The following is an 18,999-nucleotide window of genomic DNA, read 5'->3' as shown; positions in this document are numbered from 1 at the left end:
GAGGCACTGGATGGCTAACCCCAAGGTCAGCGGTTCAAACCCATCAGCCATGCCAAGAGAGACCCGTCTCTGCTCTTACACAAAGAGGGACCCTCTCAGAAACGCTTAAGGAACAGTTCTACTCTGTCCCCATAGGGTTGCTGGAGTCAGAACTGGTTTCATACTGTTTTACACTGTACTGAATCTCTTATGCTTACAGCAGACCCAGCACATCTGCATGCCAATGTTGTCTGAGGTGTGCTGGCCCTCTACTGTCTTTCGAGAGCACTGGACGTCCGTCCGAGCTGCCATGAGCAGCAACTGAGGGAGTGGCAGGCAGAAGTCCCACCATCAGATAGTCCTCAGGGTCACCCAAACCCAGTCTGGACAAACCCAGAGCACATACTTCTACCAGACCCCACAATGTAAAACTCGTCAAACGTAATTACAGTTTATGAGAGAAGAAGACATATTTGAGTGGATGGCCCACTTGCATTGTAACGTCTAAAACCTGCTGCTGTCACTTGGAACGTCCAGAGCCTTACCATCTTGGACTCGTAGGTGTAAAGGGCTTTCAGAAGGGGAGGCTGCGGGCTGAGCAGGCTCTGCAGAGTCCGGTCGTCTTCCGTCAAGCTGTCCACAAGCACCTTGAGATAGCCACTGTTGGAGAGGTACAGAAGCCACTGCTGCTGTTTATCCACAGACACAATCCGGTCCAGCAGAGCCAGGGCCAGCATCTAGGGGCAGAGCACAGCCCAGTCACCAAGCCACCCCAGCACCTGCCTCTACCCCAAACCGTCGGAGCTTGTCCAACAAGGACATGAATAGCTGCTTACAATAAAGCTGCCTCCATTTATCAGTAAAACTTTCAGGGTAAAGGTATATGCCTGAAACAAAACTGAGCACATTAAAATAATGGCATGAAAGTCTAGACGTAACTATTGAAAAAATGGAATTTTTTAAAATTACTTTTTCTAACTGTCAAATTTTACATGCCTTTTATGATTAGCTCAGTTAATCTATTGTGGTCTATCTCCTCCTGATCTTTTTTGTAGGCATAAGAATACTTTCATTCTTTTATAAAATACAATTGAGAGTTTATTACATACTTTGCTTTACCCTATTTTTAAAAATCTTGTCTCATCACAAGATTTTCAAATAAATGGTTTCACTGCGAAGTTATCTCTCGTGGCATGATCACGAGTGCACAACACTATTTTAAAGAAATAAAAACACAAATTCTTCTCCTAAAGCACTTAGGCAGAGAAAGATGTAAGCTATGCTCAACTAAAGGCTGCTTATCCGGCATACTCAGTTACAGATACAGCCAGCCACATCTGTGTGGTGGTTTCTATTGGTGTGAGGCTTACCTCAGACGTGAGCAAACCGATCACTCTGGGAAAGTTCTCAACTAATTAAGATTTAGAACAGAAGGAAACAAAACATATGAAATGGAAGTCCCAAAGCAGAGAAAATAAACCAATCTATTCAATACAGCGCAGAAAACAATTCTCAGTACGTAAGGGCCACACTGCACTTTTAGCAAAGACGTCCGTTCCAACATGCGTCCTTACCCTGCCGATCTCATGGCCATCACAGGCGTCCCGACACACCACCTCCATCAGTGCGGCACCATAGCTCTCGATGATGGCCATGTCTTCTCGCTGCAGCTTACTGAACACATCCTCAGGGGCCGTCAGCCTCTCCCACATGGTTTTCTTGGCTAAAAGCATTAAAACAGACAAAAGGGAACCCCCCCAGCCCCAATGAAAGCCAGTCTGGTAACTGAGTGATGACCTCTCATACACAATTCAAATGCTAAGGGCAGTGTGTTGTTGTTGCTGCTGTGACGTGCTGGGAAGTCGATTTCAACTCATAATGACCCTGTAGTACAGGGTTTCTAAGGAGTGGCTGGTGGGTTTGAACTGTTGACCTAGTGACTAGCGGGCCAGTGCTTATCCTACCACACCAGGAGTCCAAGGTCAGTGAAGACAGCAATATTTCTCAGTATTTTAAATATACCTCTTTTGACCAAGAAATTCAACTTGGGGAAATTCTCCAGAGAAAACCCCAAATGAAGTTTAAAGCCTTGTCAGGAGGCCATTTGGTAGAATCTATTGAAGTGAAAATGTATAAATGTACGGAGAAGTGCAGGAATTAAAGTGAATAGAGGCAAATACTGTTAACTGATGGTACAAGGAGATTGCAATCATTATAATGAAACAAAGTATATGAATGTAATGAAACGAAGTTTATGAATGTAAAGCTGATGATCTGGCCTGTAAATCTTCACTCCATTTACAATACAACTTTAAAAAACATTAAGAGTATCAACTTGTATGCATGGAAATCCCACCATGACGCACCCTTCTTGAGCAATACTAACACAGGCATCTGATAGGATATTTGAAGCAGCGCTCCAGTGAGCAAACATTTAAATGTCCTTCAATAAGACAAATGCTACATCCATAACTGGGGAAGACTAGAGCCATTGGGAGACCCCACTAGATGCGCCCTGTAAGGCACTGCAAAGGGAAGTGAGCTGCAGCATCCTGTCCGGTGGGACTAGAGGCAAGACAGGGGTCACAGAAGTATACGAAGTCGCTTCAAAACCTTAGTGGACAAACGGAATGAAAAGACAATGGGATTTTCCAATGAACTTGTTGAAGGGTTGAGGGGTTTTTGTTTCTTCACAGTACTCATGTCTTCAATTTAAGGTGGTAAGGACAAAGACTGCCTGTCACATCTTTCTCTCGTGGCAGCTGGTGACTTTGGGCAGTTGGCCTTGTGGTTAGCAGCCAAGTGCTCAATCACTCAACCACCAGGGGTCTCACTCGACCACAAGGGATCCTTTAAAACATTAACCATTCTTCCTAGACTTTTGAGTAGCTGCTTCAATGGTCACCCAAAGGTGTATTCACTCCAAAACTCGGAAGAGTGACTGCTGTTTAATTGAAAGGAGCCAGTCTCTAAGGAAAGCTGGCATGACCAGGGCCCAATGCCTTTACCTGCTTCTAATGTGTCTGGTTCATCAGGTCTCTGGGCAATCTGTAAGTAATAGAGCAGAGAGCCGTACAGGTGGGTCCTCACGCGCTGGAACCCGCCACCTGGGGAAGCAGAGTAAGGCGAAATCCTTCTTCATTAATGTTAAAGCAAGTACAGAAACAGTAATCTATAGTGAAGGTAGATCAAAGGACCTGTCTTCAAAATGAAGTCTAACAGTTTCCTCAATATGATGTGAAGTGAAGAATCGCCAATCGAAGTAAAGCCCACCATGGAGCTCTCTGCAGAAGGAGGCGAGGTGAAGGCACTGTCAAACACGAAAGCATAGTGGGCCTCTCTGGGCCCCAGGACCAACAGCTGCTTCTGTTCGGTGCGGACAGCCTGGCTGAGATGGGCCGTCAGGGTAAACACAGCGCCTGCCACCACCGGCATCAACTCCTGGGCCGCTTCATCATCCAGTATCTTAGAGCAGAAGGAAAAAGGAGGGTTCGGACTCTGCTGGCAGCTACAATCACTAACACTTTTTATATGCATTCAGCTCTCAAACACTGCCAAGAATATGAGAGGGTAAAATGAACGTATGTAGGTATAGTTTAGTGTGTTCTTAACCACAAGTCACTGCTATCAGAGTTTTCAGGGAGGTTTCTTTGGAAGTTCATTTAAATGGCCCCACCACTAGAGAAATCCACTCAGTAGGGCAGTCTCTCTAGATAAATGATGCCCACGCTATGTGACATGCAACCTGAATGATTAGTGTGCATTCATCTCTTTGTCAAGAAGGTGTTTTTTTTTAAATAAGTATTATTTATAAAAAGTTTACAAAGAAAATTAGGTTCTCATTTGACAATTTCTACATTGTCCATTTCACTGTGTTCTGGTTGTTGTACTTCCAGTCCCCTAGTTCCCTGACTGCTTCTCTTCGCATCTTTGTTTTAGAGTTACAGCTGACCTGTTGGACTCTACGGATGGTGTGTTCATTGGGTGCCCTCATCCCAGGTAACATCCTACGGATGGTGTGTTCATTGGGTGCCCTCATCCCAGGTAACATCCTATGGATGGTGTGTTCATGGGGTGCCCTCATCCCAGGTAACAGCTTTTCTTTTGCGTGCTCATCTGCTATTTTGCTAAACTTTGACCTCAGGGGATCATTTTGATTCAAGGTTTACAAAGTGTCTCAGGACCATAGTCTCAGGACGTTCTCTTGTCTAACTGGCCCACTGAGTTTGAATACTGTAAGAATCTGACTTCTGTTCCGTATTCGATCCTATTCTGCTCAGATCAGACTGCTCAGGAGCATTAGCCAGATGCCATCTAGCTCTCCTCAAGATAAGCCTCAATATGGGCACAATTCCACTTAACTACTGATGCAAAATTTTAACAATTCAGATGGCAAGCTCAATTTGTGTACATGCTCTATGAATATCTGTCCAGCAGCAAGAAAGGAAGCAGAACGTGTAGCACCTTGTCATGCACGTCCTGTAAGATGTCGCGGATGATCAGCTGCCGGTCTTCGGTATGAATGAGGTCCTGGGGACAAGCTGTCAGGATGACCTCCACCAGTTGCCTCCACGACTCCAGGGCATGTCGCTTTGCATGGAGACACTGCAGTAGCTTGTTCCGTCCCACCACGTACTGGAGAATAGTGCTGATCTCCTAGAGACCAGGAGATGGGAAACACAGGGTGGCAGAGTCAGCGCACAGGCACAAAAAAGCTCCCTGGTATCAACAGGCTCTGATGTCCAACACGCAGAAAACACCTGGAGGAGGCTGTGGGAACCTACTCTATGCAAGTCACACAGCAGATAACTCCACATCGTATGCTGATGGCCAACCCATTGCCGACGAAGTCAATTCTGACTCATAACCGCCCTATAAGACTGAGCAGAACTGTCCCACAGGGTTCCCCAAAAATGTCATCTTTACAGACTGCCACATCTTCCTCCCACGAAGGCTGGCATTCAAATTATTGACGTTTCCGGTTAGCAGCCAAGCCCGTACCCAGAGCACTATCAGGATGCTATACTGATGGCCAAGGCCCTGAAATACTATAGAAGGGTATACATGCAAACGGACTGCGTGTGTGTAAATGAAGGTGGCAGGTGGTCTGGGTAAAGAAGAGCTTTTTAACCTCATTTTCTTACTCCTTCAACTGTCCATGTCTACCTGTCCTGGAGCACTACAACTGTCTACAGTCTCAGCTGAAGAGCAAATTCCCTGGCATGTCTGTTCCTTCTGTCTAGGACACAGAGCTTTAACGAGCCTGGCAGCAAAGACAGGATTTAGGTTGGCATACCAGAGAGCAGCTATGAACTGCAGTTCAGTGTAAAGAAATGATGAAGTCAGAAGTGAGATCTCATTAGAGTTTTACTTTTCAGCATCTCAAGACTACATACTGGTCCGTCTTTTAGCCAGTACCTTCAGTAGTTCAAGGTCAAAGTCAGCACATGCTCTGTGGGGCTTACCTCCATCAGGAGAGGCCTCTGTCCAATGGCTGCCATCCCCTGAAGGGCATTGACTTCAGCTACAAGAACCCTATGGAGCAGCTACAGAGATGGAAAGAGAGGGAAAAAACAGGGCCACGTGAGTCACTGGGAGAGCAGTGACCCCTAGTCATGGTACAGAGCTGCACACACCTCTAGAGACATCTAACAATGGTCCTGCCCAATGTAGCAGAAAGTGGCCCTTATGCCCAGGCCTCTGCAGCAGGTAAATTGATGCAAGGACCTGGGTACCTTCTTCCCACTGGTGAGGTCATCCCAGGTAGATAACAAATCACTCAAGCAGCCCACAGGTCTAACTGGGTGGCATGACCTCTAAGAGAGGATGGGAGCCTTCCAGAGAAGTCTGTTCAGCTCCTTCAGCTGACCCCCCATACCCCAGCTGTTTGACTATGAAAACCAAAGTTTAGTAAGGAAGCAACCAGTATCTCCATCAGAAAAGTTAATTATATGGTTATGTTTTGGGGGTTTTCCTGGGGACTCAGTCTGAACCTGGTTACTGCAGAAACTTTAAACCAGTCCTCACCTTCACGTTGCAAACCGTCTGTCCCCGTAAATTCTTGTGCTCACAATTTGCAATGACCTGTTCAATCTGGGCCCGGTCAAAGAAATCCAACTGCAAAGGCTCAGGGATCTCTTGAGTGAAGTCAACTGAGTCGAGAATACTTAGAATTTTTCTACGGACTAGGAAACAACGAAAAGCCATTCACTGTGACAAGGGACGAGGAGGAAAAGAGCAGCTTTCACACTCAGCTCCCTCTCCACAAAAGCTACATTCGAGCAGAGCAGCCCAGGAAGCAAAGACAGTGTTGAGGTTTAAATCTGATTTCACTTCTGAAACACCTATGTGTTAGCAATTGTTTCCCACACCCTACTCCTTACTATTAAAAAAAGAAAGACGGGGAGTGCGGTGGAACAATAATTCTTTCTGGAACTTTTCTACACGAATTGAGAATTTGTAAACCCCAGGCATAGTACTCCCTTGATGTTTTAAAGGCTATTGCATATACCAAAAATATGTCTACAAAATAAACATACCACAAATTCAAACGGTTTTTACCTTTGGTGGCAGTGTCAAAGTGTAGGAAGCCCGAGACGGATCTAGTTTCTTCTTCGATGCCTCCTTCGCCATCTGATGAAGCATCAAAAATAACAGATCAGAAAAAAGAACACAGTCTTAAAGCTACACCGATGTGGAAACAACAAACTTAAGACATTTTATTTTTAGGTCAGTGCTTCCGGGTCAAAGAGCCCTCTACAAATAGATCATTAAAATGCAAAGACTTTCTCCCAACAGTCCTCTCATTCTTCACATGACTCTGTAAAGAGGATAATCAGGACTCTAAGAGAGGCAAGGCCCAACCTCGCCAAGGAGATGATTTGCACGTGTGAGTCACAATGGGCTAGCTGGGATCGTGCTGTTCAGTGTGACAAACTCCAGTGAACATTCTGTGCACGTAGCTATAACATAACGTGGATGTTTAAAACAATCATTAACTACAATCATGAAATGATATGAAATGTCTGTTCTTTATGGGAAAAACTTACAAAGGCAGAAAGCATTGTTTTGGCCTACGAAACAAGCATGACCTGAGTGGGAGGTTTAGACCTGTGCTTCCAGGCAGCTACACAGAAAACAAAAACCCAGAGTCACTGGAGGCTCAGGACCATGGCTCGAGTACATCAAGGTCAACTGGCACAGCACAGCCCACTAGGACAACGTTCTACATCCTACTCTGCTTAGGTCTTAACAGCCTTCGAGTGGCTAAGATCCAAGTGTTGGTCTCTCCCTGTGCAAAGCAAAAAGAGTGAAGAAAATCAAAGAGGCGTGGAAACCATAAGTCCAAAAGACTAGCAGAGGTCACATGAGCCTCAGCTTCCACAACCCTGAGATCAGAAGGACCAGATGGGACCCAGCTACCCTGGATAGCGTGGAAGAAGAATGTGGGACAAAATTCAAAATTATACGAAAGACCAGGCTCACTGGTGTCTAATAGAGGCTGGTAGAATCACCGAGAATAAAGGCACTTAACCATCTTCAAGCCTGGAACTGAACTCATTCCAAACTCAACTTCCAGCCAAACGACAGCCAGGGCTTAAGGTGAACAGACACCAGGGAGGCATGCCCTCTTTAGAACAATCAACCACACGAGACCAAAAGAGCAGCATTTGCTCAGGGATAAAGCTCAGAAGGCAGGAAGGGGTCGGTAAGAAGGACACACAGAAACAGTTAAGCACAGGAAGGAAGAGGGAGAGTGCTGTTACAAAACCGAGTGGGTCTGTCCTATCCAGCAGCAGCCACAGGGTCACCTGAGTACGGCTTCACCGGCATGTCATCCAGCAGCAAATGCAGTAGTCTCTGGGTATGTGAGCGCTGGCGGTTCAGGGACGTTACCCTCAGCTCTATGGAGGCGGTCTTCATAAGCCACGACATCTGATTCAGCATCGATATTTCATATTCTAGAAATGAGATGCAGAGTCTTAGGGTCCCACAGCACTAACACCAACTCAGAATAGACCTAAACTTCTACAACTAACCACATATTTCCCCACTTAAGTTTGTCAATCATTTATGAAACTTGGCAACATAACAATTTATCACTGTAAACACAGCAAAAAAGAAAATCCAATGAAGAAAAATAAGTCTACGATAAAAGAGCTAAAGCAGATGGAAAAAAAGAAGAAATAGACAGAAAGGAAAATCAAGTTTTTAATATCAGGAGAACTTCACAAAAATGCACAGATTTATAAGTACGTTGCATTTTCTCATGAATACAGAACTTGATACTTTAAGAAAAGTGAGTAATTTTCAAAAGTTGTTGTTGTTGTCGTTAAGTGTTGTCGAGTCAGTTCCAACTCATAGCGACCCTTAGAGGGTTTCCAAGGAGTTTCTGGTGGGTTTGAACTGCTGACCATGTGATTCACAGTCCAGTGCTTATCCTATAGCACCACACCAACAGCCCAATTTTCAAATACACGACCTTGTAAAACATTCATCATACATCTTGATTTTAATTTCATAAAGCAAATATATCAGGAGGAAAATAAACTTTAACTGGATAACATTCTCTGTCTGGCAATAAAGGCATTTGATTGAAAATATCATTAGGGCTGGGCACTGCTGACCTATTAGGAACTTTTGAATCCAGTATTTTTCTAATAGGCCTGGCTTTCAAGTTCTAAATGAGGAGAGTAGAAACACAGACTTCACACCAAACAACACAAATACCAATATTACCACTAACCCTACCAAGCAGAGCAGGACTGTTTTGTAAAACAGATACCATCATAGGGAAAGAAACAGTTTTTCTTCTAAATTAGATAGAATAGGTAAGTTCCAAGGGTCTCAAACCATCATCACTCTAAAACATGAACTGGAGGCTGACAGTTACTGGTCACCAGAATTGTTTACGTACAGACTTCCTAAACATGAAGACTGAAAGAACACAAGAATCTACCACTGTCTGGTTATAATCTGAATGTAAAAATCGTTCAAGATCATTCGAAAAGAAAACAGCATAAAGCAGCATCCTGGTACAGCACAGTTAGGAGCCTGGGGTAATGGTCACGCCCATAACCTCAGTCATAAATGATGTCCACCATGGTCAGGGTCTACTCTTCATCTGAAAACATGAATTGCCTGCCATCTGTACACAGGACACACAGGAAAATTCATTAAGCCATTTTCATTTGTGAATCTACATTTCCAGAATCTTCTTGTCCCTTCAAACGCAATCTTCAATTTTTTATTTGCTAGTAAAAGAGCCAAAGTCCATCCTTGATGATGTGTTTCACTAATTTTACTGATATTGTTAAGTGCTGTCGAGTTGGTTTCGGCTCACAGCAACCCTGTATAGATAGGGTTTCTGAGGAACACCTGGTGGGTTTGAATCGCCAACCTTGTGGTCCTAGAGCATCACACCAGGACTGCCAGCAGTTACAAAATCAGACTACTCAACACTCACAAAAAAGTGACCCAAGGTGATAAAGCAACTGAAGCGACTCAAATGAAACCAGAATTTCACAGACCCTACAACTCCTCCCCAAAACAGCACTTGAGTAAAATCACTCGACCTTGGACTTAATAATCTGTCATACAATAATAAGGGAAAATCAGTTCTTACCTCTGTTAGAAAAAGGCAAATGTTGCAACTGAGAGAATAAGAAATCCTGGCTGGTTCTCAAGTACCTCATAGTGGGGCCAGATGTCTCGGAGCAGGCACACAGCTGATAGATCACCTGAAGAATGAAATCCACCACGAGAACACCAAGTCAGTGTTGTTAAAATGGAAAATATGAACATAGATCTACTCAGCAGAAACAAAGACCCAGCAACAATCAAGAAAAGCAGGTACACACACACGTCAAACCTAAGTTCTGAATTTTAAGTAGGCCCTGGAGGGTAACCAGCGGAAATGCCCCTGCCACTAGAAGAGAATGATGTGTTTCGGATACAAAATGGGAATCGGGCTGCCACTTACATGGAGACCCTCATCACATCTTAAGAAGCACCAAACCCATGCCCACTGCTGTGGAATCGACTCTGACAGGGACATTAGTTCCCAAGGGTTTCCGAGACCGTAAAGCTTTCTACGAAGCCTCCAGAGCTCCCTTATAAAGCAGTCCTTAAAATATTTATAACAGCAGTAAAACAATAAACTAAAGTCAATACGCAAAGCAAAGTTCTCATTCTACTTTATATACAAATCTGACTCTCTACCACCTCATACATAAGGAAGCTCTGGTAGCATAATGGTTACGAATCGGGCTGCGAACCTTAAGATCAGCGGTTTGAAACTACCAGCTGCTCCGTGGGAGAAAGATGAGGCTTTCTACTCCCGTAAAGATTTACACCCTCGGAAACCCTGTACAGGGTCGCTATGGGTCGGAACCGACTCGATGGCACTTAACAACAACAACAACAACCACCTCATACAGGTGTACGACTTCATCATTTTCAAAGGGCTTAAAGGGTTCTGTCACTATCTTGGCATCAAAGGCTCCCAAGAGCCCTTTTCACAGGTTACAGTTTCTGAGACTCAAAAGACTCACAGCAAGTCCAAGTTGTCTGGCTAGTTAAGGGCCCAGAGCTCTCACCCAAATCCACTACTTCTTCACCAAAAAGCTACAGGAGCCAGCACAGTGTTGATACCACCCGATCAAAATTCATGACAAAAATCCCACTTCCCACATTTTTCAAGTGGTCAGCATATCTTTGGATCAACAAGTTCTTAGGGTTTGTGCTTTACGGATGTGACCTACAAACAAGAGACTGGTCAGACTACTAAATGAACTCATTGAAGTCAGTCTACGAGACTCAGGGCTGCAGTGTGCTGGAACATCTAGTGAAGTTTCTCCCCAGCACCATCTCCTGTTACCTGGTAACACAGCTCAGCGAGCTGAGGAGACTCTCTCACTGCCACTGGACCGGTTCTGCCCTCGGTTCCTTTCTCCAAGATGTTTAAGATGGCGTGAAGGCACGTCCTTGGGCAACCCAGCACTCCTGCACATCATCAAAATGAAAGTCAACTTTTTAAATAACAAACAAACCAATGTCTGCATTAAAAACTGTAATGGTTGCAGTGTAGTGAATTCTTCAATGTTTGTTTGAGCCACTGTCTTTATAAACTGCCACAAAATGACATTTTCCTGAAGGTCTTGGTAACAAACAGCAGATGGGGCTAAATGCTAACAGATAATATGATTCACATGTGAGTGACTGTAACAGGATAGTAATTGTAAACACTGGGGACCTGGCGTGGGGTTGTGGGTTAATGCACCAGACTGCAAAGCCATTGAACTGCAAGGTCGCCGGTTTAAGCTCACCAGCTGCTCCTCAGAAACACTACAGAGTCACTATGGGTTGGAACAGACTTGATGGCACTTCACAACAACAAACTGTAAACATTTGGAAATCGAATGAGGGGATTGGTCAACATTATCATCCTGAAGGGCTTACAATGAGCTATCTCAGAAGCAGGAGAAAAGAATCTCACTGTCACCAAAGAACAAGAGTCAGGGGAGGAGTGCGTCCTCTGGGTCCTGAGAACCCTGTGCGCTGAGCCTCCTCTACCCAGGGACAGAAAGGCATGACACCGGAGGAGTGACAAACGAAAAGCAGCATCAGAACCAAAAGCCACAGCATGAGCCGGAGCAGCGGGTTTCTTCCCAGCCCACGGAGTGAGTAAAACTGAGTGGCTTTGGGCAGGAGGCTTCCTTACAGAGTGGGGTACCTCCAGGCAGTTAACGGGGGTGTGCGCTAGGTTTGCTGAGCCACCGAGCTAGAGCCAAATGCCTTCAAGCTGAGTGCCTTCATGAAGGCTGTGCCCTGAAGAGCTTTGTAACATTGGCTGGACAGAAAGAGGCCTGTATGAATGGAAAAACTGCTAGAAGCATTTCTAACCCTGACTTGTAACCTATTAACTTTTCTTAATAAACCTCGGAACTGGGAGGAAGGTGTGTGAGTTCTGTGAAGTATCCAGCCCAGTTGAGTAGAGTACCACGAGAGAAATGGCTGGTGTCATACTGTTACAATGACCTCTACAAAGGTTACATTCTATAAACACACACTCTCAGAAATGTCCTCTCAGTCACACAGAAAACAGATAAACGCTAATTGTCTGAGGTTCATTTGGTCACGTCTTGGTCAAAGTATTAAAATCAGCCATCCCATCACCTTTTATACATTCTTTCCTTCTTTCAGTGAATGATCCCATGAGGCCAGAAGCCAACACATGACACTTCATACACAAATAAGAAGATAGAGGTTTATGAATGCCTGCGTGTTGGTGGCCGTACCTGGGTCCTGCAGGTTTGTGGTACTGACGGGTTTCTTTAACTCAAAGCCCAGCAGGTAGAGAGCAAGGTTGGGTGGATTGCGCTCCAGAGAAGTAATGAGAAGATTCAAGATGTGGATTCTTGTTTCGTGACGAATCATCACTAACTTCTTCTCAGATTCTGATCCTGAATTTGGAAATCAAAGTTACAAAATGATGCAAAGTTAGCATAAGTCCCTATTTAAAATATAAAACTTTTATTCCAAATTTCCTATATATATATATATATATGTTTTAGTTCGCCTGATTAGCCATTACTTTGGTTTCAGATCTGTTACAAAAGATTCCCCCAAAACATACATTTACTCTAACCAATTCCCAATGTTTCTTACAGTTTAGTTTCCTTCCCTAATAGCAAGTATTTATGTCAAATGCTTGCACAATCATCAAAGGCACACATACCGTCTTCCAGACGTACAAATTCTTCAGTATCTTCACTATCCAGACACTCCACAAAGCCAGCCATCAGCTTCTGACTTACACTCTGACACCAGATAAACAGAAAACGACAAATCATAAACAAGCTTCTAAATATGATAGACATTTATAAACATTTAACTGTAAAAATAAAAAGCAAATCCTCTCCAAATAAAATACTAAGGTTTTAGTTATTTGTTTAAAGTCACAGAAACATCAGTTCCTTAAATTGCCTATGTTGTTTGTCATTGCTATGTGACAACGAGTCGGTTTCGACGCACTGCAGCCCTGTAGAGGGTTTCCAAGGCTGCACGAGCTGACAACCTCATCTATCTGCCACAGAGCAGCTGATGGACTCAAACCGCCCACTTCGTGATTTACAGTCCAATGCTTAATGTCAAAACTTTATTGGTTTCCAAGGTTCACTTTCCTTCCAAAGAACCAAACTATTTTCAACATTAACAAACTGCTGTCTCATGACCACTTCATTATCTGCCCAATGCTATGAGCTCTTGACTAAGGCATCAGATAAACCTTCATGTCATCTTCTCTCTTTGGAAAGCTGCTGCCCATCACCAGTATTACACTTCTGGGCAGAGACGTGGGAGACCCTCATATTCTTTAGGAGTCTGGCAACATGTTAAAATTGGTACCAACAAGCTACAGTGAGATGAATGCCAGCAGCTAACAAAAAAACATCAATGTCAATATCCAATAATGACAGATGCCATGCATTTCCTGGGCAATTTCATGATGCTCACCCAGAAGTCACAGATTGACATTAACTGACTATCATGAACAGTGGTCCTTCACCCGGGAAGTAACAACACTTGTGGGTGCATTCAGAATGGAGGGCATGACTCACAGATAGTAAACAAGGCACGAGGGCTGCTAAAAGTTCTGCAACATGAGGAACAGTTAATACACAAAGTGCAGACCCATCTCACCCAAAGCCACAACAGCTTAAAACACTGTGGAAGAGGAAACAATGAGATCCTTCCCCCAACTAACGCACTGATGTCCAACACAGAGATACCCAAAAAACCACGCTCATTGCCTTCTACCTGATGACTTGTAGGAACACTGTAGGACAAAGGAGAACTGTTCAATAGGGTTTCCAAAGTTGCCATCTTTACAGAAGCAGGGAGGCTGGTGGGTTTGAACCAGCAACCTGTCAGTTAGCACTTCAGCTCTGTGCCTCCTAGGCTCCACTTAAAGGCCTGATGGGATAAATGTCCACAGCGAGGGCGCTCCAGCAGCTTCCCCACCTGCTGCTATCCAGTGAACAGACACAGAACTAGTCCAAGTGGAAGGCGAACACATAAAACCCTCTACAGTTTCAGATCACAGGAACGGCCACAGACATGGACCACTGGAAGACCGCAAAAGCCGCCCCCTCAGAACTGAGGCAGAAAGCACAAGCAGCAGTGTTAGTTACCACCTGACCACCTGACTGAGCTTGGAGCTGCAACACTTACGCTAGGCTACGGAGCCACGCGTATGTACTCAGCACTTAAATAGTCTGATCCCCAAACACAGGATGTGAATTTACCTCCTACTGGAGGATGTTTCCACTAACAAGATCACAATGTCTCCACGAACACGGTGACTCTGGATGTAGGCAGAATGCACCCCAAACAGGACGACAATCAGTTACCTGGTCCTGAGTGAAATCGCCAACCAGCTTTATCTGAATGTTGGAGTTACAAGAGATACAGCAGAGGATCTTGGCGCTCTCATATGCCAACTCGGGGCTGCTGTTGCCATGGTAGAGATACCTTGAAAATGAGAATACAGCTGAAGAACAATGTGATGAGACAAGACAGGACAGTGGCTCCATCAGCTATCTGCTTAAAAGCTAATCTGGGGATCTGTCTTTGTCGTCGCCGTGACCAGTGAGGGAGCCATGGGGCAGGGTGGGGTGGAAGGTTGCCAGTCCTGCCACAGTCACGTAAACATCTGGCTGTGGACGATCAGGCAGGTGGGCAGTGATGCTTGGAGACCTGCTGTAAGCTCTGCTTACTTCTTCAAACAGCTTGGGGAAGTTCGAGCGTGTTGTGTTTTGCTCAGACACATGGGAGATGCAAAGAGCATGGAGAACCAGGGCCTCCGGGGCCCAGGCAGCACTCTATGGGGATGCAGCCTGGCCCACAGCTCATCCCACCAGCCAGAAGTCCTGGACGGAGTAGGTAACTGGCCGACCATGTGACATCCGCAACAAGAAATAAATGTTCTAGTAACTGCATTAACATATATATGTTCAGGATCAAAAAAAAGCACAAAGAAGAAATCAAAGTCAGCACGCACTCTGAGAGAGCCACTTGTAGCTCAGTCGCTTGCTCTGCTTTTATAGTTAACGTTTTACAACCATCTTACCAAATTATTAAAAATGCCTTTAAAATAAGAACTGTAGCAACGATATAGCATTTCATCGCCTATTTAGTCATTTTGTATCGAATCATTAGCTTGATTCCAATTTTTGTTTTACAATTAAATATAAGTTTCAGTCATTTATTTTTATGAACAAAGGTCACATTCACCCTTCATACATTGGACCCATTGTCATGGAGTGGACTCTGACCAGAGGATGGGGGTGAATCACCCCACCGGGTCACCAAGGCTGGAACCTTTCCAGGAGACAGCCTCTTGTTTCTCCCAAGGGGCAGCTACAGGTTCGAACCACTAACCTTTCCATTAGCAGCTGAGCACTTGCCACTGCGCCACCTCAGCTCCTTTGTACATTACACATCTCTTATTACTTGAACAGGACGAGGGCCAAATGCTAAGGCAAATCTGTTACCAAACAACTTGGGGATATTTCTGAGTCTTTAGTACTAAAGAAATACCTTCCCTCTTAAGCTGCGAATGTCTAACAGAAACGCAATGGATGATCACACCTACTAACTTGTGACTCTCCTTTACAAAAGGGAAAATGATTATGATGTTTTTTTAAAATTTCTTCATTTAATAGTCACCTTGTTGATTTAGTAGTGGTAGTATTAGAGGAGATATATATACACACACACATTGTTCTTAAGAGCCATCAAATCAGTCTCCAAGGAGTGGCTGGTGGGTTTGAATTGCTGGCCTGGTGCTTAGCAGTCCAGTGCTGATCCTACAGAACCACACCAGGACTCACTCTCTTTCTCTCTTTTATACATGTATATTTTATATATATATATATACACACACACACACATATAATGCCCTCAAGTCATTGTGACTCCCAGCAACCCTGTATAGGGTTTCTGAGGAGCAGCTGGTATACCCTCTAATGCATCTATATGGAGGCCTGGTAGTGTAGTGGAGTCTGAGTTGGGTTGCTAATCACAACATCAGCAGTTGGAATCTACCAGCCACTCCGCAGGAGGAAGAGGAGGCTTTCTGCTCCTGTAAAGCTTTCTAGCCTGTGAAACACTACACAGAGAGGCTGAGTCCGAACCAATAACCACCATATATGGAGACCAGTTGACTCCCCATCCCTATCACGCAAACATCCAATTTCCCTGCAGGAGACAGACCATTTAGGTTTAGACATTTTTAGGACATAAAATAGGAAGAAAAGAAATGGTGAGGCTCAGAGTCATTAAAACCAGAGGGGCAGGGAAGACAAAAATGAGTCACTTCCTCCCACCCTCGACTCTCCATCCCAAGGACAGGGATTGAAGCTGACTAGGAATCAAAGCAGTGTCCATTTCCCCCTTTCTGTACCTCCAGGCGTAACTTACCTGGCAATGTTCACCACGTTGTCCGTCTTCTTGGTTCTGGGGTTGATGCCCTGTAACAGCTGTTCTAAAGGAGACACTATCAGTGCCAACTGACTCTCCCGTAGAAGGTCCATGAAGTGAGTCTCCTTTTGCAGAGTCAGATTGAGAAGGGCCAGGCAATGCTGAACTGCTCTTTCCAAATGTTTCTTCCCTACCAACCAAAACTGGACTTAGAAAGACCCCAAATTCACCTTAGGAACGTAGAGTCACATCTTAGGGGAACAAGATCAAGGGCACGTTCTAGGTTGAAAAGGCTGCCAGCTTTTCACACTTTGGGGTGACTTGGGGGTCAGATGACTTTCATAAGATGATTTTCTCGAGTCACTTCTTCATTTCTTCCCTGATCATTGGTCTCAACCAGGGGTATGTCCCTCAGGGGACATCTGGCCAAGTCTGGAGACACTTGGCTGTCATCAGAGGGGAAGTATTAGCAGCATCTAGTGAGCAGAGGTCTACTGGACACAGAACAGCACTCACAACAAAGGACTATTCAGCCCCAAACACCACCGACTCCACGGCACACAACAACAACAACAACAAACACCACCAGTGCCCAGAAGCTCTGATTTAGAGGAATGGATACTCATTGTGGAAAATCTGGGAAGTAACAAACAGAAAATACAAAGCAGGGTCATCTATAAGCCTATCATTCAAAGGTAATGTTGTAGCCCATTTCTTTCCAGTTGCTTATCTGTACATTCTGATTCCAGTTACAGCTCACACGCTGATCTCATTTACAGTGCAACCACCTTGAGAGGAGGCACTATAGCAGGGTGGTAAAGAGCCTGCACCAGGAGCCTAGCTGTCTAAGTTCAAATCCCAGCTGAGTCTTCCTGGGAAAAAATGTGTAACCATGTTTTGCTTCAGTTACCTCAGCTGTGAAATGAAAACAGTTAAGACCTACCACTAGGGCTTCTGTGTAGAATGAGTTCACATGTGCATTCTGCTTATACAAGAGCCGGGTGCACAGTGAGCTATCACGAAATGTTAGGACTGAAACAAAACGTGCATGCATTGTTGAATGGAAAACTAATAGGCTCTGTCACTCTTCACCCAATTCACAACAAAAACTTCAAACAAGACACAATGAATGTTAGGGCCTGGTTGTTGTTTTCATTTAGTGTGGCTCAGTCAGTTGCAACTCACAGCAACCCTGAATAGGGGTTCCAAGGAGCAGCTGGTGGGTTTGAACTGCCGACCTTGTGGTTCTCAGTTCAGTGCTGATCCTACAGCACCATACCGGGAGTCTCAGCTGTTGTTGTTGTTGTTGTTGTTAAGTGCCTTTGAGTCAGTTCTGACTCATTGCGACGCTGTATAGGATTTCCATGGAGTGGCTGGTGATTTGAACCACCGACCTTTCAAACTGACCTTGCAGTCCAATTTATCCTCCAGCGCCACACCAGGACTAAAAGGAGTCTTAGTAGTAATACTAAACTAAAACTTACTGAACAGTTACGATGTATCAGGAACTACAGTGAGAGCTTTTACAAATACTACTGGGAAACAAAGTGTCAGTTACATTTACAGGTCAGCAGATTGAAGTGATACAAGGAGAATGACACCCACTGACACTGAGTGACTTCGGACTCAGAGCAAGCCTATAGATCCAGAGTGGAACTGCCCCACAGGGTCTCCGAGACTAGAAATCCTTACAGGAGCAGACAGCCTCATCTTTCTCCAGGGGAGCAGCTGGTGGGTTTGAACCACTGACCTTACAGTTAGCAGCTCCACACTAACCTACTGCATCACTAAGGTTCTTTGAAGAGAATTCTAACCACCTACACAAGACCCTGGTAGACATCCTGGTGTGGTGCTGTGGGTTAATGCGCTGGACTGCAAAGTTGGTTTGAACCGCAAGGTCGGTAGTTCAAGCTCACCAGTCAGTCACTCCTTAGAAACGCTACACAGGGTTGCTATGGGTCAGAATCAAGTCAATGGGCTTAACAACAACAACAACACATGACCCTGTGGTGAGCAATAAACAAACCGCTCCAATGAGGTCTCTTCTCACAGGACATTTCCACTGGCTGGCCCGCTGACCCCACCACAACAGATACAGACAGTCTGACTGTGGAAAGTGCTTCAGTGACAATCCACTTCAAACCCTCACTTTACAAAGGATGAAATCACCCACTGTTCACATAACATAAAGGCATTTCGGCACGTACCAGGAAAAGAGGTATACGTGTCAAGCTGCTTTACTCCTTCTTCCAGTAAACTCAAAGCCAGCTCCAACATGGGTGACTCATTGAGAAGATGATACATCAGACTGAAGCCAGGGGGCTTGTAGGCCATGATTTCTTCTCCTGAAGAGAATACAACACAGTCAAGGGGAGGTGAACTCATGTTTTTGTCATGCTTTTGATTTTCATGTATGTGATTTCTCAATGCATCTAAAAGCAGATGCAGACAACTTTCAACTTCAACACAATGCCACTAATCGTATCCCGTGGCAACCCGCACGGGCTGGTCAGCACACCGTCCCTGTCCCACGCTAGT

At 44.8% G+C, this 18,999-nt stretch overlaps 1 protein-coding gene across 1 annotated transcript in view; it reads right to left on the bottom strand.

Annotated features, from left to right (window-relative positions):
- The window catches only part of NUP205 (nucleoporin 205kDa), a 74,555-nt gene that overhangs the window by 14,335 nt on the left and 41,221 nt on the right, over window positions 1-18,999 (bottom strand). Inside the window, exons 17-32 of the mRNA XM_006861156.1 lie at window positions 18,669-18,806; window positions 16,462-16,651; window positions 14,391-14,511; window positions 12,719-12,800; window positions 12,279-12,443; window positions 10,859-10,983; window positions 9,605-9,719; window positions 7,791-7,940; window positions 6,541-6,612; window positions 6,007-6,164; window positions 5,445-5,525; window positions 4,444-4,635; window positions 3,177-3,444; window positions 2,988-3,086; window positions 1,554-1,702; window positions 525-716 (exon numbers count right to left, since the gene is read on the bottom strand). Of these exons, the coding sequence (XP_006861218.1) occupies window positions 525-716; window positions 1,554-1,702; window positions 2,988-3,086; window positions 3,177-3,444; window positions 4,444-4,635; window positions 5,445-5,525; window positions 6,007-6,164; window positions 6,541-6,612; window positions 7,791-7,940; window positions 9,605-9,719; window positions 10,859-10,983; window positions 12,279-12,443; window positions 12,719-12,800; window positions 14,391-14,511; window positions 16,462-16,651; window positions 18,669-18,806 (2,297 nt within the window). The remainder of the gene's footprint in view (window positions 1-524; window positions 717-1,553; window positions 1,703-2,987; window positions 3,087-3,176; window positions 3,445-4,443; window positions 4,636-5,444; window positions 5,526-6,006; window positions 6,165-6,540; window positions 6,613-7,790; window positions 7,941-9,604; window positions 9,720-10,858; window positions 10,984-12,278; window positions 12,444-12,718; window positions 12,801-14,390; window positions 14,512-16,461; window positions 16,652-18,668; window positions 18,807-18,999) is intronic.

The sequence above is a fragment of the Chrysochloris asiatica genome, unplaced genomic scaffold (assembly GCF_000296735.1).
Source record: "Chrysochloris asiatica unplaced genomic scaffold, ChrAsi1.0 scaffold00041, whole genome shotgun sequence".
Taxonomy (NCBI): Eukaryota; Metazoa; Chordata; class Mammalia; order Afrosoricida; family Chrysochloridae; genus Chrysochloris; species Chrysochloris asiatica.
Note: the sequence above shows the minus strand (reverse complement) of the source record. Positions and strands in the feature narration are given on the sequence as shown.